Genomic DNA, 21,555 nt, shown 5'->3' with positions numbered 1-21,555 from the left:
TGGTTAGAACGAGGAACATATCCATCTTTCTCTACTCTTGGCTTCAACAGAGGTGCTATGCTACAGAAGTGATAATGAATAGGACAGGAGGGAAGAAAAATGGGAGAACGCTTTTCATAAAGATTCAAGTTTCAAAAGTGAAAATGATCATTTCTATGTCTCATCCTGTTAGGTATCAGTAGGACATTTCTTCTCAGAGCAAACTTAATGCTTCGGTCAAGAAGGGCAGAAAGACAAAATTAAGTCTTAAAGATTTCTATATCCTATCTGATCCCCTGTGAATTTTGACTGTTTTGGTTTAGGTTTTATTCATCTTTACAGTTATAACTGTCACCTTAGAAGGCCTCATGCTAAATTAAGGGGCATATATGGATAGTCATATTCCCCTTCGTTTCTTTTCTTTTTTTTTTTGTTTTTTTTTGTTTTTTTTGTTTTTCGAGACAGGGTTTCTCTGTGTAGCTTTGCGCCTTTCCTGGAACTCGCTTTGGAGACCAGGCTGGCCTCGAACTCACAGAGATCCACCTGGCTCTGCCTCCCGAGTGCTGGGATTAAAGGCGTGCGCCACCACCGCCCGGCTCCCCTTCGTTTCTAAACTGATAGGAATTCTAGTAAATACTGAGAAGAGTTCAGAGTATAAAATGCAACCTAGCATTAACTTCAAAGTGGAAGCTTTTCTACAATTAACCATTAAGAGTCTGTTCCTTACCTGGCGGCAGTAGTGGCACATGCCTTTATTCCCAGCACTTGGGAGGCAGAGCCAGGCAGATCTCTGTGAGTTCAAGGCCAGCCTGGTCTACAGAGCGAGATCCAGGTACCAAAACAACACAGAGAAACCCTGTCTTGAATCCCCCCCCCCAAAAAAAAGTCTGTTCCTTAATCAAGAAAGCTTAGAGACATCTAGATATCATACACATAGTATTTTTTCTTTCTCTTTTCTTTTCTTTTCTTTTAAGGTTTTACCCTGTAGATCTAGCTGGCTCGGGACTTGCTATTTTGCCAAGATTGGCCTCAGACTAAGAGTTCTTCTGTGTCTCAACCTCTCAAGTGCTGGGTATACTCCATCATCACCTGGTTCCATACACATAATTAATGCAACAGCCACACATATGCACATGAAGAATGCTGGCCACTCATTTAGAACTTATACTCTTAGATACTTTCTTTGTAAGTTGTTAAAGTAAGCAGTGTTTAAAAGGTGAGGGCATTCCAGACTCTAACGTGAGATTATAAATGTACATTCTTTGACAGTATCTTGTTTGTTAGTCTTAGGTCTTTTGCAGAGGGGCTCAGAGCCAATGCACAGACAAGGGTCCAAAGGTTAGCCCACAGCATATTTTTAGAAAACAAAGTAAGAAACAATTAAAAATATAGCTTCACAATAAAATTAACAGTCCTCATTCCAATCTAATATTTCCCCTTAAAACAAACACATGAACACTGCGGTTAGACACAGCTCACTCCACTAATTCACTGATATGTTGAATTTTTGATTGGGTATTGTTATGTATGTCACTAGGGTGACCTCAAACTCCTGGCAGTCTTCCTGCCCCAGCCTCCTAAGTGCTGAGATTACAGTCATATGCCACCACCCATGGCTAAAATGGGGTCTAACCCAGGACCATGAACCTAGGGCAATCCCTTCATTTTTGCTTTGTTACACTTGTCTACATCACCTTTTTCTTTCCTGCTGGACCCATGGATTAGAGGTAATGGGATGCAGGTGAGCCCCTTGGCTCTTATCACTGAACTGTATAATCGGCAATGGGGTAAGAATGGAGTAGAATAATTAAGAAGAAATATTTTCTGAGGATTCCAGATCAAAAGAGAGATGTGTTTTGGGATAATCTTTCTGTACACTGTGATGTTGTGTCTCTGCCAAGGCACCTTCTGATTGGTTTAATAAAGAGCTGAATGGCCAACAGCTAGGCAGGAGAGGATAGGCAGGACTTCCAGGAAGAGATAGGAACTCTTGGAAGAAGAGAGGTAGAATTTGCCAGCCAGACACAGAGGAAGTGGGACATACTGTACTGAGGAGAGGTAATGAGCCATGTGGCAGAATGTAGATTACTATAAACAGGTTAATTTAAGTTTTAAGAGCAAGTTGGGAACAAGTCTAAGCTAAGGCCAAGCTTTCACAATTAATAAGAAGTCTCCATGTCATTATTCGGAAGTTGGCAGTCCAAAGAATGCAGCACTCAGGAGAAGAGGTCTTCAATAGCTTCAAAACATGGCCACAAATCCCATGTCACTCCCACTTGGTGGGGTCTATGGTCCCATTCCTTGAATCTTAGCTTTGACCAGTACAATACCACAGAAGCAATACTGTGTGGCTCCAGGACTGTGTCATAAAGGTCACGTAGTTCAATCTTACTCAATGGACTTGTGACTACATGTAGGAAGTCTGAGTACCCTGAGGTTGCTACGGTATGATGAAGTCCAAATGAAGAAACCAGACATTGACACTTTTAATAGTGGTCACTGCTGAACCTAGTATACAACCATAGCCAAACCCAACCCTAAAGGTTATTCTTTTGGGGCTGAAGAGATGGCTCAGAGGTTAAGAGCACTGGCACCTCTTCCAGGAGTCCTGAGTTCAAGTCCCAGCAACCACATGGTAGCTCATAACCATCTATAATGAGATCTGGTGCCCTCTTACGGCATGCAGGAATACATGCAGGCAGAACACTGTATACATAATAAAAAAAAAAGTTATTCCTTCATGGTATGGTCTCTTCAAAAAAGACTGGCATTTTGCAGCAGATATAAACCAGTGACAGAGCACACTCCTAGAATTCCTGATCCCCACATTCTGTGAGCATAATAAAAAATGGCTGCTGTTTCCTCAGTCTATTAAGTTTTGGGTTGCTAGCAACAGATCTTTGACAGTGTTTGCACAATACTAAGAAAGGACCTGAAATGGTCTCTTTTGCATTATTTTCTTCTATGCTAGGTAAGCTTTACTTGAGATACATAAAGCAAGTATTCACTTGTATTCTGGTTTAATTTGTGTTGCTGTGACAAATGGCCTGACCAAAAGCAATTTAGAGGAGGAGATAGTTTATTTCAGCTTAAAATTCTAGGTTTCAGTCCTTCATCAAGGGAAGTCAAGGCATGAATGCTAGGCAGGAACTTGCAGGCCTGCTTGCTATTCTACACATTACCTCTGACCCAAGAACTCATGTCATACCCAAATAAGTATAGAATCATGGAGGATGCCTCTTGCTGGCTAGCAGCAGGCATACACTCCTCTAGCTTTCTCTTTTCATTCTTTTTTTGGAGGGCCGTGGGTAGGTGGGGCAGCTTCTCACTATGTAGTTCTGGCTGGCCTGGAAATAGCTATGCCAAGAGAAGGGATTAAAGGTGTGTGCCACCATGCCAGGCAAGCAGCTAAATCAGCTAACTTTCTTATATAGTTCTGGATCACTTGCCTATGGAATGGTTCTGCCCAGAGTGGGCTGGCTGGACTCTCCTACATAAATTAACATTCAAGACAGTCACCTCAAGGCATGCCCATAGACCATTCTTCAGTTAAATTCTCTTCCCAGATAATTCTAGGATGTGTCAAGTTGACAGTTAAAGCTAATCAGGAAAACCTGTCAGCAGTGTGTTTCTCTTCTCATCAGGAACAAAGGGAAAGATTGCCTGGGAACTCTTGCACTGTACTTCCACAAGCACTGGGGCTGAGAAATACTTCTTGCCTATTATTTTCTTGGGGGCTAAAAGACCAAAGTGTGCTTATGTTAAGATCTGACATTTTCTTTTGAAAATAAAGTTTTCCTATTCATCACAGAAACAAGGTTAATGATGGCTGACTATAGAGTTCTTTTGCAATAGTAGTAAAAGTTACAGTGAATGTGAATTTTAGAACTCCCAAAGAGGGAGCCTTTATCTATACTGGTGCATATTACTTCCGATATCTCTCGTATGTTTCCCTAAGCTGCCCATCACACAATATATAAAACAGTATTGCACATGGAATGCATATCTATCAATACTCTAGATAACGTATTTCAATTGCATTCATTTTGTTTAGGGTTGCTGGCTGTTTGAAAATAGGTCAGTAGATCCTCTACTGCAGTGGTTCTCAACATTCCTAATGCTGTGACCCTTTAATACAGTTCCTCATGCTGTGGTGACCCCCAACCATAAAATTATTTTCATTGCTACTTTCATAACTGTAAATTTGAAACTGTTATGGATCATAATGTAAATATCTGATGTGCAGGATATCTGATACGTGACCCCTGTGAAAAGGTTGTTTGACCCCCAAAGGGGTTGTAACCCATAGGTTGAGAACCACTGTTCTACTGTGTAGTTGTTCTAAATATGCATGAAACTTGAGAACAACACTATGAAGAGGAAGTATGGAAGTGTTAATACAGGCTATGAACTGTAGAAAGCCTGCTGAGCCTCCTACTTCTGTCCAGTTTAAGGCAACTCTGTTCTAAATAGGTGTAACCACTGCTGAAGTCACAGAGGAGTTTGGAAATTTCTTGATTTTACATTCTTCTGTATTTAAATTTAAAAAAATTTTTGGTGATGCTGGAGATAGAGCTGAGTACTTTACTAGGTAATGTAGTCTACCACTGAGCTGCTACCACCCTCACCACCATAGTAGCTGAAGGCTTTCCTCAAATGACATACTCATTGGGCTCTTAAGGATGGAACAGACCTTTCTTAGCAACACAGTGTTGGTCAAGGACAGTCACATCCTTGGAGAACAGTCCCACTCCTAAAACTGTATGTTGTCTGGAGCAAAATCTCCTGAGCAGAAATTCTCCTTTCGCTCTCCAGGATGAGTCCTCCCAGCACCAATGCCCTCGGTAAGGCCCAGGACCAGTGGTGCCCAAGCCCCTGGTGCCAACACTGCGATCACTTAAGAGAATGATATTTGAGAGCCGACTTTTAAGACCCACTCTCCCAAGTTGTCTGGTGAGGACTTTTGGTTCTGTCCTGATGCTCTGACCTGAGAAATCTTTAAATCTTTTCTCTAATCCTTTTATCCATGGCTGTCAAATATGGCCTTAGGATAGCAGGTTACTTCAATAACAAAAGTAGAAAATCCAGCAAGAATCACAGATAGACTGATTGGTATTCTCTGACCAGTTCATGGGCTAAAGAACAAATCACCACCCTGCAGCAGTGTCTGTTCTGTACTCTCCAAACAAGTAAGGTCAGACATATTTACACAAAGACAAGAAGTGATTATTAGGAAATGAAAGCTTTTCGGTTTGCCTCATACATTCCTCATGACCATCACTTGGGGAGATGGAAATGCATCCCAGGGATGATACTTCTGTCTACGGTAAAAGCATTCCAGAAAGATGTTCCTTCCCAAGGCTCTGAAGATGCTTATGTGAGGCACCCCCATAAAGAGTATATAGTTAATTATGTAAATTCTTGTCAGCAGTGTAAGAGTAGGGAATGAAGATGTCTTTTCATCTTACATTTGTTGCTATTGGCAGAACTCCTGGGAACTTGGAAATATTTATTGAGCAGGTAATTCATATTCTTTTGCATATTATTCTTTGACAGTTCATCCTCTGAGGGTCATTTTGCCTTTTGGAAGCAGTCAAACGTAATTCAGAACCAGTTATGGAGACAAGCCTTGGTACTATGCAGTTTTCTTACATGTACTATAAACTAGAATGGCAGGCCATTCTGGAAATGTAGTGAGTTAACTGGCAGGTTCTTGCATGCAAAAATACTGAAGACCATCACTTAGGTGCAGGAATAGCACAATTGCTCAGGGACTCCTTTTTGTAACTTAAAAAAAAAAACTTTAAAAAGTAAAATTCTATTTCTCCATTTGTGTGTGTGTATGTGTGTTCCCTGAGTGGGCAGTAAAGTACAGATGGGCTTGTATTTTAGCATGTGTGACAGTGTGAAAGGTTCAAACACTTTCCCTTCTCTTATGGCTTCCTGTGCCATAGCCTTTCTACTGTGTTACTTCTCAGCAAAAGCAAAACGCCATCTAGGCATGATTAGAAAGACCCAGCATCTGTCTTTGTTTGGCTTATGCTTCTCTGTGTCACTATCTATAGATAACAGATCAGAGATGAAACTTAGCTTCCCTTTATATCATCAGTTTTTAATCAACTAAGCCATATTTAATGTATTTAAACAACTTAAAAAATTTCAATTATTGTATTTTATGTGTATGGTTGATTTGACTGCATGTATCTCTGTATACTATGTGCATGCCTGGTGCTTAAGTGGGCCAGGAGAGGGCACTAGATTCCCAGGAACTGGAGTTACAGACAGTTGTGAGCCACCAAGTGAATGCTGGGAATGAACCTGGCTCTTCTAGAAGAGCAGTGAGTGCTCTTAACTACTGGACTGTCTCTCCCGTCCTCCAATGCTTACTTTTAATTCAAGCAGAAGTATGTGCAAGGCTCATCTATCTACTAGTCATTTCCTTTTCTCCCTCCTCCTTCTTCCCAGGGCCTGGCAAGTACTCTACCCCAGCCCTCTTCTTCCTGTTAAATGACATATAATTTATGTACGGTAAAGTACACACTACATCGGTGAGCCAAACTATGTTTTTAATTGTTTAAAGGAAGCAATTTTCCTCCTCTTACACTTTCAAAAGTGGAAAAAACAAACCAAACCAAATTCACTTGTAATTAGGTCAAGAATGAGAAAAATCTAAATAAAATATAATCCCTCAAAGCAATTTAATGATTTCCACTGAAGCTGAAAGTAAAAAGCTTTCAATAAAAGACCACATACAGAAATACAGATTGATTTTATATGGCTCTTATGAATGACAGGGACAGAAAAATCAATGTGGTCACCTCAGAGCAAGTCACATTTTACATTTAATCAAAAAATGTTGCTGAAAATTAACTTCAAAGCCTATCTGGTCACCCATATATGCCTAACTATATAGTTAATTGCTACTATGGTGATATACTGTGTACCTCAATAAAACTTGCCTGGGGATCAGAGGACAGAGCCAGCCACTAAATTAGACATAGAGGTCAGGCAGTGGTGGCACACACTTTTAATCCTATCACTCGGGCGGCAGTGATCTCTCTGGATCTCTGTGAGTTCAAGGCCTACACTGGGCTACATGAGAGAAACAGAACCAGGCAGTGGTGACATACACTTTTAATCCCAGGAAGTAATATGGTAGGGCACAGAAAGGTATATAATGCGTGAGGAAACAGGAACTCTCTCTTTTTGTGGAGGACTTTGTAGGGGTAAGAACTAGTAGCTTGCTGCTCTGCCTCTCTGATCTTTCAGCTTTTACCCCAATATCTGGCTCTGTTTTTTTTCTTATTAATAAAATCATTTAGGAATCCGTGTTACATGTTATAGTTTAGGATTTTTGTTTTCTTGAGACAGACTCTTGTGTAGTCCATACTGGCCTTGAACTTGCTATGTAGCCAAAGGTGACCTTGAATGCCTGCCTGATCCTATCTCTATCTCCAAGTGCTGGGACCACAGCTGTGTGCCACCATGCCCAGCTTATAGTTTAGATCTTCAATATCTCCTCCAAGCCACTGTGCTGCAACTTGTTCTCTAGCCTGCAACACTCATGGGAGGTTGGTGGAACCTTTAGGAGGTAGGGTTCAGCGAAAGGAAGACAGGTCAGACTGGGTGGTGGTGATGCTCTTGTAGGGGACATCTGGACTCCAGACCCTCCTTCCCTTCACGGCCCACTTCTGCTCTCCCCTCTCTTCCCTTCCTCCATACCCACCTCTGCATGCCACAATAGGGTCCAGTGACACAGGCAGAATCAAACTCCTGTAATTATAATCTAAAGTACATCTTTCTTAAATTGACTGTGCCAGGTAGTTCTGTCACAGCAAAGGAAAACTGGTTAACACTGAAACAGAGAACCATATTTTAACTGCACTAAAGACAGCCAGTCAAGAATCTACTCCTATATGTAACACATTTTTAAATGCACTTAGCCAGGTTTAACAGCTTCTAATTAGAACTATCTTGTACTACCTTTACTTTTCATGGTGCTGCTTATCTACTGCTGCCTAATGAAGACCTGTATTTCTTCTCTATTATGCCTTAAAGGATTCTGATACTGATGCTCCCACCATCCCTTAAAATTCTAGAAGCAGTGACACATGTTCAGTCAGGACTTTCTATGCAAGGGGACTTCTCGACAAAACTGTCTCTCTATCAGCATGGGGCTCCTCTCACTTATTTCCAAAGACTCAAAACAACACCCTCAAACAGGCCAGTTAAAGATTTTATGAGTTCTGCTGGCAATTCCTATGGACTCTAGGATCCTGGTTTATGAGTCATGGCTTATCTAGAGAATTCAAGATAGGGAGAATCTAGTTGAAATTCTGAGCACACACCCTAAGTATAAGTGAAACATAAACTAAAACCACACACTGCTATTATCCAGGCATTGCAGCTAAAATGCCAGTAGAGGGGCAGGCAGGTTATGAAGGGTATGGTAAGAGAATCCGGGCACATCTGGGGAACTGGGGAACTTCTGGCAACAGGAAGGATGCCTGTATTAGTTGTGTTACCATATCTGTTTTGTGGCCCAAGGAGGAAAATGATGTCCCCAAACTTCTGTGAGGCTATGGCAAAGCTACGAATGGCTACAGAGGGAAGCAGCCTGCACTACATCTCTGCTGATAAGACAGACAAGATCTCACAGGTTTGTCAACTTAAGACCTGTCTCTAATCCAGGCCAAAGAGAAGTCCACAAAGCAGGAACAAAAAATTAGCCAAGTAGTTGAAGGCAACTGTGTTGTTAGTTCCAACTTATGAGAAAAAATAGTTTGTTTTGGTTCAGTTTTGAAGGTTTCTGTCCATGACTAGTTGAGCCTGGTAGTCAGGACCTGTGGTACACAGTGTGGAGGAAGTATATGGCAGGCAATCTACTCACCTGATGCTGCTAGAAGTTAGAAGATGAGAAAGAGAGTAGGGGTCCACTATCTCTCACTGGGCCTCACCCAACCACTTCACAAAAGCATACGCTGGATACCAAATGTTCAACACAGGGGTCTTTGGAGGGCATTCAAGAGCCAAATCATTACACAGGTTTCGGGAATTTCCTCTTCCAAGTTTTCAGCTAAAAGGAAATAAGTTGGCATGGCCCCATGGCTACTTTGTCATGCATGGAGGTTATGTGTAAAAGATTCAGTTCACTGGCCCACCATGGAAACACCAGAGACCTCCATCTGGATGCCATGTGTGAGAAAGTGTGTCACAGATCCTAAGACCTTTTATATACTCTGATGTACTGACACTGCTTAATAAGACAGGTGGGAGTGAACGAAGAAGTGTCTTGGGTGCCCCTTCCTGAAACCAACGAAGTAAATAAAAGAAAATAGAAAGGAAATGGCTTTAATAAGACATTATTGTTGTTCCATGTAAAATAAAGCAGTATTTGTGCATGTGCAAGTATGTGTTCTTGGAAGATTAGAAAATGATACACAGATCATGTTCTCACTGATTTTCTACAGACAATGAAATATACAATTGAAAAAAAAATCAATAGGAGCAAGCACCTATTGATAAATGAAAGTTAGGGCCAGGTTATTCACCATGATGTGCACGTGGAGGTCAAAAGACAACTTGTATAGTTGCTTCAGTGTGCGTGTCACTCAGCAAAGATGCTTGAGGAAACCCAGACCCAAGACCAACCAATGGAGGAGGAGGTGGTTGAGACTTTCGCCTTTCAGGCAGAAATCGCCCAGTTGATGTCCTTGATCATCAATACTTTCTATTCAAACAAAGAGATCTTTCTGAGGGAGCTGATTTCAAATTCATCAGATGCTCTGGACAAGATCAGATATGAGAGTCTGACGGATCCTAGTAAACTAGACTCTGGGAAGGAGCTGCACATTAATCTTATTCCCAACAAACAAGATCGAACCCTTACTATTGTGGATACTGGAATTGGAATGACCAAGGCTGACCTGATCAATAACCTTGGTACTACTGCCAAGTCTGGTACCAAAGCCTTCAAGGAGGCTTTGCAGGGTGGTGCAGATATCTCTATGATTGGCCAGTTTGGTGTTGGTTTTTACTCTGCATATTTGGTTGCTGAGAAAGTGACTGTGATCACCAAACATAATGATGATAAGCAGTATGTCTGGGAATCCTCAGCAAGGGGCTCATTCACAGTGAGGACTGACACAGGTGAACCAATGGGCCGTGGAACAAAGGTTATCTTACACCTGAAAGAAGACCAAACCGAGTATTTGGAGCAATGGAGAATAAAGGAGATTGTGAAGAGACATTCTCAGTTTATTGGCTATCCAATTACTCTCTTCATAGAGAAGGAAGTCAGTGATGATGAAGCTGAAGAAAAAGAAGATAAAGAGGAAGAGAAAGAAAAAGAAGAAAAGGAGTCTGAGGACAAGACTGAAATAGAAGATGTTGGTTCTGATGAAGAAGAAAAGAAGGATGGTAACAACAAGAAGAAGATAAGATAAAAGTACATTGATCAAGAAGAAATCAACAAAACAAAGCCTATTTGGACCAGAAATCCTGATGACATTAGGATGTAGAATGAACAATATGGAGAATTTTACAAGAGCTTAACCAACGATTGGGAAGAACATTTGGCAGTGAAGCATTTTTCTGTTGAAGGACAATTGGAATTCTGGGCCCTTCTTTTTGTCCCAAGACGTGTTCCTTTTGATCTGTTTGAAACAGAAAGAAAAAGAACATCAAGTTGTATGTGTGCAGTTTTCATCATGGATTTGTGAGGAGTTAATCCCTGAGTATCTGAATTTCATTAGAAAAGTGGTGGATTCTGAGTATCTTCCTCTAAATATTTCCCGTGAAATGTTGCAGTAAAGCAAAATTTTGAAAGTTATCAGAAAGAATTTGGTCAAGAAATGTTTAGAACTATTTACTGAACTGGCAGAAGGTAAAGAGAACTACAAAAAGTTTTATGAGCAGTTCTCAAAAAATATAAAGTTTAGAATTCATGAAGACTCTCAAAATCGGAAGAAGCTTTCAGAGCTGTTACGGTACTACACATCTACTTCTGGAGATGAGATGGTTTCTCTCAAGGACTATTGCACCAGAATGAAGGAAAACCAGAAGCGCATCTACTTTATCACAGGTGAGACCAAGGACCATGTTGCTAACTTGGCCTTTGTGGAACGTCTCCGAAAGCATGGCTTAGAAGTAATCTATATGATTGAGCCCACTGATGAGTATTGTGTGCAACAGCTGAGGAATTTGAGGGTAAGACCTTGGTGTCGGTTACCAAAGATGGACTGGAACTTCCAGAAGATGAAGAGGAGAAAAATAAACAGGAAGAGAAAAAGACTAAATTTGAAAACCTGCAAAATTATGAAAGCTATTTTGGAGAAAAAGGTTGAAAAGGTGGTTGTATCAAACTGATTGGTGACATCCCCATGCTGTATTGTCACGAGCACATACAGGTGGACAGCAAACATGGAGAGAATCATGACAGCTCCACTCCTCAGAGACAACTCAACAATGGGTAACATGGCAGCAAAGAAGCACCTGGAGATAAACCATGACCACTCCATTATTGAAACCCTACGGTAAAAGGCAGAGGCTGACAAGAATGACAAGTCTGTGAAGGATCTGGTCATCTTGCTGTATGAAACTGCACTCCTGTCTTCTGGCTTCAGTCTGGAAGATCCCCAGACACATGCTAACAGGATCTACAGGATGATCAAGCTTGGTCTAGGTATTGATGAAGATGATCCTACTGTGGATGATACGAGTGCTGCTGTAACTAAAGAGATGCCACCCCTGGAAGGAGATGATGACACATCTCGCATGGAAGAATTAGACTAAACTTCACTAGAACTATATGTTTGATGCTTACTTTCATTCCATCTCTGATATTTTCCAGGATTTTTGTTTATTTTTGTTAACATTTAAAACATATGTGTGGCATGTAAACAAAGGGGAAGATAAAATTTCTTTCTACTTGTGATACTGTGATACTATAGGTTTAATTCAACAGGTTGGTAGGAACGTTTGTTGTAAGACGTAATGTAACCTATTAACTTTGTGGTCTGAAGTGTTTAGCTGTTCAGAAGCTGGATTTCTTAGTAGACCAACTAATTTGTCACTTGGGAGTATTCTGAGATTTAGCTTCATGTTTAAAAGGAAAAAAAATTAAGATGGCTTAAGTTTCATCTTAAAATTTTTCATCCCCTGTAGTAATTCTGCATGTTCTAGTCTTAGAAGAACACAAGCTAAAACAGAAGAATTCCCCATGTGGCTTGTTTTCCAAAGGACGGAGAACAAAACCCTATGCTTCCCTAGGTCTTGTAACCCAGCAAGTCTTCTGAATGGAAATATAGTGCTCGGTCATATTCTACTTTAAAAGGTAAATACAGATGAGATTAAAAAAAAAAAAGGCAACTCATATGAGCCTGTTTCTCTTTCTACAATGTGAGACTGAACTCACATAGTCAGGTAGGCAGCACTTGCCTTTACACAGTGAGCCATCTTATATTCTTTTTCATAAGAAGACATTTTTATGTATCATTCTTCTGTTTTGATTAATTATTCATAAAATTACTTTTTAACTGTGACTAAGTATATAACTCAGTAGCTCTGTACATTCACACTGTTCTGCTTATTATCCCTTTCATCTATTACAGAACTACTTCACCACCTCAACTTGAGCTCTGCCCTCATTACATACCAATTCCTCATCCTCTTTTCCTGCAGGCCTTAGCAATACTGTTCTACACTATCTCTGTAAATATGACAACTCTAGGTACCCACTATAATTGTAATGGTAAAGTACTGTCCTTTGAGATTATTTTATTTCACTTGGTATATGTCTTCTTGGTTCATCCACATTGTGGCACATGCCAGAATTTCTTACTGTTTTGGAGGGGAATACTTTTCCATGGTATTGTATTATTGCTGATCTAGACATTCATCTACACACAATCTACCTTTGGCTATGGTCAAATGCACTGCTATGAATAAAGACATACAAGTATCTGCTCATCACTCTGCTTTCAGTTCTTTAAGGCAATATACTCAACAAGTGGAGCTACTGGTCACATGGGAATGCTGAGAGAGGTAGCCTCAGTTGGGCTTTATATAATTATGCTTCCTTATAATATATTTTAGACTATGGCTCTTTTTTTCCCAATATTTTATTATTTTAAATTTTTTTTGAGACAGTCATACTTTGTAACTATGGCTGGCCTGGGGCTCACTATGAAGACTAGTCTGGCCTCAAACTCAGAGATCTATCTGCTTCTGTCTCCCAGGTGTGGTGGTTAAAGGTGTGCCTACCATGCGTGGCTTCTAATGCTTTTGTACTGTGCTTAATCAGAGAAGATATGACTATGGCAGGTAGTGTCTTATTAATGTTGGCCACACAAGTCAATCAATATCCTCTTATACTACAGTTTCTTACCTGGAAAGATGTAAGCCAAGTCTAAACACATAGGTATAAATTATGAATCAGTTAAGTAAACTTATTTGCTTCTTGGGTTAACCCATGAATGCTGGCATCTCACAGGAGCTGTTCTCAGTGACATCTGAAAAGCAAGGAATCCTAGATGCCTCATCAGACACCCATATACAGGCTACTCAAGAGGTCACAGTCCTACTGGGTTACCACATATGGCAGTGTATGTGTGCCCTGTGCAATCTCACACCTCTCTCCAAATGTGCAGCTTTTATTCCTCCTGTGATACTAGTACCTGGCTCTATTTTCCTGTGTACTCATTCTTCCGCCTTCATGAGTAGATCTTTAGCATCTATGCTAATGATCTTCCCAAGACCCTGGCTCATACAAAACATCTAGCATGTTCAAATTCAGTTGCTTGTTTGCCTCTCTAATGATGCAACCTGGATCTCACTGGCATCTAGAACATGTCCAAGATTTTAACCAGCCTTTTGCTTTTCTCAACTTGCTACCCTTGTACTTGGTCTTTTTCTTCAATGTGACTTCTGCTTCTTTGGTCCTTCCCATTATTCTAGCCTCAAAGGCCTTGTTGTTCTAACCTGGCATTGGTGACCAGTCACTGGGGTGATGTTCTTAAGTGTGGCCTTCTTCAAATGACTCCTATTGCTGTCTTGTCTTTGGTATTTCTAGCTTGGGGAAAAGGTGTCAATCTCTTTATGTGCTCTAAATACTGCAAACCAATGCTGGATGTTCTTGTTATGAATCACGTGATTCAATTTCAACTTTAATACTGCCCTGCCTGCTTTACCTTATCTGTACTTAGGGAGGTGCTTCTCCCAAATACCTACAATACAGACTTTCCATTTTCTTACACAATATACCTTAATCCTATAACCCAGACTTTACTCATAGAATTTCACTCTTAAGTCTCTGAAGGGATCAGGATCATTTAAAATTAATTTTCTTGTCAAGAAAAAGAAAAAGAAAAGCACAAAAGAGAGCCTTGGTTTATCTGATAATCTGAGTTTACAATGTTAAACAAAATCAGGATAAAAGGTGAATGAGAAGGTAAGAAAGAATATAGGAGTATGTTCAGTTCCTCTGCCTTAGATTTATCATGTATGCCTTTCTTTCCTTCTTTAAAAGGAATTTCAGGAAGCATGCCTTCCCTCTGTAGCTCTAGGTCCATGTTCTGCTACATCCTTTATTGGACTTCACTGATGGCTTCTGTATTTGCTCCGTTCTCTTAGTCAACATTACAACACCTTCATGTCCTCACAAACACTCACGTACCGACCCATCTGCCCTTTCTCTCAAACACTTGCCTAAACCTTTCCCTGTTCTTTCCTACCAAGCAGTTCTTCCATGTCTTCCCCCTCTCAAGCCTGCTATTCTGTCTGTCTTTTCTCTCTCACTCTCTTACACTCAACACAGTCTACTTGTACCCATCATTAGACACCGAGTGGCCTGAGCTGCAGGTCTGCGTCCTGCTGGATGCACCTAGAAACTCAGGAACTGGCAACTTGCACTCAGTCTGATGGGACTTCTGTCCTTTGGCTCTCCTTTGTTCCCTACTGTAGAGAACAGCACTCTTCAAACTGAGTGACACACAAACACTCACACTAGTATAAGAAGCCAACTTTGCTCTTAATGGGGCAGCTCAGACTCTGGCAATCAGTAGCCTCCAGGTCCTATTACAGATTATTAAACTCAGACAGGTATTAATTAACATGACATTTTTGAAATCCCACAAGGTTGTGTAGAAATAATGAAAAGTAAAGTCAAACCAATGCTGTTAACATTTTAGAACAGGTTCAAGTATAAATGTAGTAACTGGCTTTGTAATGACCATTTCTGTATTGCTTTAGCTATTCTTTAAGCTGTTTGAATTAAAGAAAAAAAAGCAACTACATTAGAGGAGCAACTGCTTTTTAAATTGGTTAAAGAAACACAGATTAGATTTTAGTCAATGCTTAAATGTTTACCAAAGATCCATTTTAAAGTTTCATTTATTGGATACCTAAGATTAATAAACTAGTCGTTATGTGTGATGTGCTTATCCATGGTCATAGCCCTGTGGCTATTAAAGACCAATCAATGTTCAATATACATCATTTATACATCTAATTTTTTTAACGGCTTACGGTCATGGCTTTACAGAGGAGAGCAGGTGCTCACAACGACAAGTCTGAACATGTGTTTTCTAACAAGGTGGCTCTGATGGACTGCTCCTTTGAGGAATCACTGTTCATGTCCACCCTTAATCAGTGCAAAGAGTATAATAACCTGTGTCTGTGTCTCATTTTGCTTGAGATCGATGGATCTTCTGTATTCTTTAGTTGAAATGCATCAATTTTAAGGAGGCTATAACCCGAGAGAGAAGAATATTGTATATTACAGAGACTTTTATTGTAGGGAGATTTTATCTGTATACATGCTTTATTTTTACTATCTAGCATTTACCATAAAGAGTGGGAGAAACTATAATGGAAGCACAAATCTTAGACTTTGACTGTACTTGGTACATGTATTTAGTTACCAAAGACTTCTGCTTCTATCTCTTTGTCCTCACCCTAAGGAGTTTAGTCTTCATGTGGAGATGAGTACAGAGACTAACCAAAGCCACAGGCATGATTAAAGACACTCAGGAACTGGGTCTCTAGTTGACTTAGCCAGGGCTCACAGAAAAGAAAATCAATCAAATGTACTGAATTGCAATGTGTGTCCTTTTCTTTGCTGTATAAACCAGAGATTCCCTGTGCCCTCCAATTCTACATCACATCTTCTATTTGCTGCTGAGTCAAAACATCTTCTATACTTAATGTCTAATTCTGCAGCCTGAAGAGGTAAACATTGTTTGTATTCATTTCTGGTCAGGGAAAACAGCACTAGCATCTGGCAATTCAATAAATGATAGTTATTATAGTAAGTAAGGTTGTCCTTCCTAAAGAGGCTGCACACCAACACAATAATTCTGAGATTCTATTTGGCAAAAAAAAAAAAAAATCTGGAGAATAAAGTTATTGTTATTATTAACTAATTCTGATGTGTCATACAGAATTTCCTATTTGTAGTACCTCACCAAGTCTCATTTATCTGCTGTACTTTCCTCCCTCTTCTTAGATCCAGGAAATAAGTACTGGTGTAGAGGTGGTCATTTCTCATCTTTTGGGGACAGGGCTAAGGTAACCAAAAGGAGAACAAAGACTGTGACAGCTAACTAGGCCATTGAAGCTCCTGCTGGAATCCACTATGTCACACAGGGTCTGCTGTCAGTGGGAGCGCTCTGTATACTGAACAACTGCCCAGAGAGTAGATCTCAAATGCACAGATCACTCAGAAACATGCAATAAGGCTGAAAAGTGATGGGCATGGTAGCTAGATTGATAAAATCATCTTACCACACATATAAATCAATGTATCACACTCCACACTGAAAACATACAATTTATATTTGTCAATTAAAAATAAGGATCAAAAGTTGTATCTTTTTCTTGTGCTTCAAAACTTCTGTGTAAGGGACTATGGGGCAATCTATCCATTTTTCTACCTTTCAAATTACTTTCATTAAAGACATTTTTATATGTTTTCTTTTATTGAGGAAATAGGGACTGAATCTAAGTCTCCTACATGCTAGGAAAGCATTCTACTAGTGAGCTATATACCCTTAAACATACTAAACATAACTATCCACAATTGTCCACATTGTAGATGCTGTGTCATAACAAATAATCAAAAGTAGAAATTAAAAAGTAAGGTATAGATAGTGTGCACTGAGATCTCACAATAAAGAACTGTACTACAATCAGGCAGTCGCCCTCACAAGAACTTTTTTTTTTTTTTTTTTTTTTAAGAAAAAAAGTATTCTTTTTTGTTCTTCTTGGAAGGTAATAGTTCCTAAATACTGGGTACTCAGATGGAACCTATAATAGCCATGTGTCCACAAGGTTAGAATTCTCTGTGGAAATGCTATTAAAAATAATACAAACACAAAACACAAAAAGGATTTGTTCACACTTAATACAGATAAATTGTATTAACATTTCAATAGACTAATTTAAGCCTTTGGTATTTAGAAAATAGATCCTATTCTCTACAGAAATTAAAAACAGGGTACAAAGAGCTCCAAGTTCCTGCTTCCGGATTGAGGATGAATAAACTAGTTTGCTGGTAGATCCTGCTTTCTAATGTTCACTGTACACTACAAACCTTCCTGAGTAACTACTGCATGCAGATCAGGCATTGTTGTGGGTTCTGAATGTAAAGAACTGGTTCTTAATAAAAACTATAAGGTAATTCCAGAAATAGGTAAAAAAATAAAATTTATTGAATATAACCCATGAATATAACACTACAGAACACCGGAGCTGTGCAAGTCTGGAGGACAAGTCCGCACCTACACCTCTAACTGAACTTTGAACTTCCTTCCTTTGAGCCTCCTTAGTCCCTCGTTGCTGAGAACACGTGTTGAAAACTATGTGGTAGGGAGTTTGTATTCAAACTATAATAGTATGAGAAGATCAATAAAGGCACCAATCAATCTCCTTAATTCTGACATGCATGATTCTTGTATCTTAGGCATTAGGAACCATGAAGGTCTATAATACTCCACATGGTAGCTGGAACAAAGCAAAGACCCACTTATTAAATTCTGTTGATTATTATGACTTTATTTTTTATGATAGTTTTTCTTTTATTGAAAGTAGATTTTTTTTTCACACAATATAGTCTGATTAAATATATTCTGATTATGGTTCCCCCTCCCCTACCTCTTCTCAGTTTCTCCCTCATTCTCCTCCCATCCAGATCCATATCCTTTCTGTCTCTACTTAGAAAACAAACAAATACTTAAGGAATAATAATAAAATAAGCAAAACAAACAAATCAGTATAGGATAAAACAAATATAAGAAAAAGAGCCAAAGAAAAAGCACAAGAAACACATTTACACAAACAGAAATGTCATAAAAATACAAATCTGGAAGCCATAAATATATACACAAAGGACTGGTAAGGTTAAAAAAAATTGCCCTGTCACGGCATTATGAGACAACCCCCAAAGATGCCACTGAGTTTATTTTGTGTTGGCTATTGACTGCTGGGCATGGGGCCCACCCTTATGAGTTACCTGCCATATCTGTATGAACAATTAAAAAGTCAGAAAAGGAAAAACAAAGATAGTTAAGTCATCTGTGAAAACATGCCAACACATGCTTTTACCCCTGCTACCCCCAAATATAAGTCAACAACAAAAGTTGATCTGATCCAAAGAATTCCTTTACTGGTATAGCAAAGTAGATTAATATGGACATCTCTATTTAATAAATGAACAAAGAGCGTTTATGGAACTCTTTCAAGTTTCTCCTGTGACTTAATGACTCAACCAGATGAGTTCAGTCTCATGCTTTCTAATTTGCCTTAACCCCACACAAAGAGATTATATTTTCCTCACTTTAATTTTTTTTTTAATGGGATGTTGCTAGAATCGAGTCTGAGTTTACTCTGGAATAATAAAATATTACACTAAGCATGTAGAATAGACAGTATTGCTGTCTCTGAAATTCCTTAGCAGGCTCAAAGCATTTGAGGCTTAAAATTTTGTTTTTAAAACACAATTTGGCTTGAGCAAGGAGGCTAAACTTAAATCTATAGTAGTATCTGTTCTAAATGTTTTAATGAGGAAAATATTGAATATGATGGCTCTAACAGGCCATGATACGCAAAATGTAATGGGATGCTATTTATGTGATTAAAACCATCTCTATCAAATGGAGCAACACACAAAAACACATACTCAGGATATAATGCAACTGTCTTTTATGTGACGTACAACATTGAATTCTAGGAACCAGAACCTTAAACAGATCTTCCCTCTGATATCTGGGAAGCATTTTGGCTTACAGACTCTTTCCTGGGACAGTGCATTTAAACATCTCTGTTCTATGTCTGCTGTCCAGAAATGAGTACTTGGAAAGACAAGGTGTAGACAACACATGTTACAGTGTGTGTGTTTTAGTGGCAAGGTGGAAGAATAGTACTTGTTTCAGAGACCTCAAAAGCATGATCTCCGCCCTCATGGAATTCACTGGTAACATGTCTCTATTGAAAGAAGAACAAGTGTTGGTAACTCAGTTCCCACCATGTTCCTGTGTCTTAGTTACCATGGCCTCTTAAGTGGAAAGAATGTAGCAGTAGTTTCAATTACCAATCTAAGATTCTATAATCAGTTTTCCAAATTATAAATAAATTGAATTAGAGTAAGTGGCTTGATGCAACTCTGGTAAGGGAAATAGCAGTCCAGTGTGCAATGTGAAAACTGCCATTACCCTACACTACCCAACACAGAGCACAAATAGGCAGCAAATGATTATAAGAGGCAAGGGATTCACTGTATCCTCAGCATTACAAGTGACACGGCACAATCTATTACCAATAGAAAACATTTCAAGTCTTCTCTTCAGAAATGACAATCTGACAGATGCCAATTGTAATATTTCTTTACCAACAGAGCAAGAAAAGCTCCTATCAGCCTCATAACTAATTAATTAGAATTAAATCTACTGTTCAGAGTTGCAGAATGTGTTAAATTAAGTGAGTCTAAGGAAGCTTCAGAGGCAGTGTGTGTGGTCTTGGGGAGTTTTCAGATCTTAATCTTGAAAAGCAAAAATTCTGAACCTGAGCTCATTTCTTCAAGAACCCCCAGTAAGGTATGCAAAACATCACCTCTTCATACACATGTAGCTATTTCTGAGGAAAGTGCAATGATTTATTCTATATAAGGTGTTATATTAAAAAGTTGCCTCATATACTTAAAGAATATGGTAATTACATAGTCCAGTCTTTTTAATGATATACATTTATCCTATAAAAGCTATCAGGGACATACACAAAGATGTTTATGGCAGTATTATAATTAGAAAAAAATCAGAAATTAAGTAAATATTCAACATTTGAGGGATAGAGTAAACAAATCATAGGAGGCTAAAAAATAAAATACTGGAAACCATTAAAAACCACGAGTCAAAAGGAAATTGAGTCATATGAAAAATGTTCACCTTATGTTAGATAAACATAGCTGTGGTAAGCCCAGCACACAGGTTATCTTCACACAGGGATAGAGAGGGAAATTAGTTCTTGTTCTAGGCATGTTAGTGCTGCAAGCAGGTTCAGTGGTATCATAGGCAGCTCAGGGAAGCAAAGTCCTCTTGACACAGACTGACCTTCAGCCTCTGAGAAGGAACAGTGGAACACCAACTCCTAGGTCAGGCTTCAGAATGGGTCACATCATGAGTCTGTTCAACCATGAATGAAGAGTAAAACAGGCTGAAGAATGCAACTGATTCTAAGTCAGGATTTATTTTTGTTAAAAGTGGGCCCACTGTGCTATGCAGAAGTTGGTGATAAGAGAATGAGAAACATCACCATTTTGGAGGCACTAATGTAAGAACCCACTCAGACATGGTACATTAATAGGTGTGAAAAACACTGGATGAAAAGCTGTTGAGGATCTATTTATTAAAAACAAAAAGATTAGTAATTACAGAGAAACAGGATTTTTACAATGGAAATATCTGGTTAAATCCATTTTTACAAATGACCAAGTTAAATATGAAGCAATAATAGTACAAAGGACATTACAATTTTCCTGATATAAAGCAATGGGAAGAATAGCATATTACCTACAGTTTTCTTGACAAGGGTCTAATTTTGAGTGTGTCACTGAGAACAACCTGACAAACTCAGATAAGAGAACATTCTAGGCTAACTATGTCTGTGTCATGAATGTTGATAAAAGATTGCAGAAGAATTCCATGTTAAGACTAAAGAGACATGACTACAAAAGGCAATGCTCAACTCTTGCATGGGTTCTCGATTAGAATTAGGACTGAGCCTCATGTCCTCAACAGCAACACGGATTGATCTGATACATGAATGACCTCTTGGATTTGGTTAAGCTTGCCGTAAAGGATCACAAGTCTACTCTGATGGGCCCAATTTGAACCCAGTTCTGTGAAGCCACTGACTCTGGGCAAGCCATTTAAGCAAACGGGGTCCGCTTAGCTTCCTCCCCATCTGACACTCTAGTTTACTCCCTCAGCAGAGTTTGTCACTCTCAGGGGAGATACATTTGCATTCATCAGGGCAAGAGACTGAACTTTGTGGAATGGACTGTGGTGCTCTGGAAACAGTTATTTA

At 39.3% G+C, this 21,555-nt stretch overlaps 1 protein-coding gene and 1 pseudogene across 2 annotated transcripts in view; one reads left to right on the top strand and one right to left on the bottom strand.

Moving 5' to 3' along the window:
- The window catches only part of Lyrm4 (LYR motif containing 4), a 120,221-nt gene that overhangs the window by 60,666 nt on the left and 38,000 nt on the right, over positions 1-21,555 (bottom strand). The window contains exon 3 of one of the 2 annotated variants that reach the window (XM_028881658.2): positions 20,580-20,651. The exons of the other annotated variant lie outside the window; for it this stretch is intronic. Within the exon in view, the coding sequence (XP_028737491.1) occupies positions 20,622-20,651 (30 nt within the window). The 3' untranslated portion in view covers positions 20,580-20,621. The remainder of the gene's footprint in view (positions 1-20,579; positions 20,652-21,555) is intronic. 2 annotated transcript variants of the gene reach the window in all.
- LOC114701500 lies at positions 9,255-11,772 on the top strand (annotated as a pseudogene).

The sequence above is a fragment of the Peromyscus leucopus genome, chromosome 5, assembly GCF_004664715.2.
Source record: "Peromyscus leucopus breed LL Stock chromosome 5, UCI_PerLeu_2.1, whole genome shotgun sequence".
Classification (NCBI taxonomy): Eukaryota; Metazoa; Chordata; class Mammalia; order Rodentia; family Cricetidae; genus Peromyscus; species Peromyscus leucopus.
Note: the sequence above shows the minus strand (reverse complement) of the source record. Positions and strands in the feature narration are given on the sequence as shown.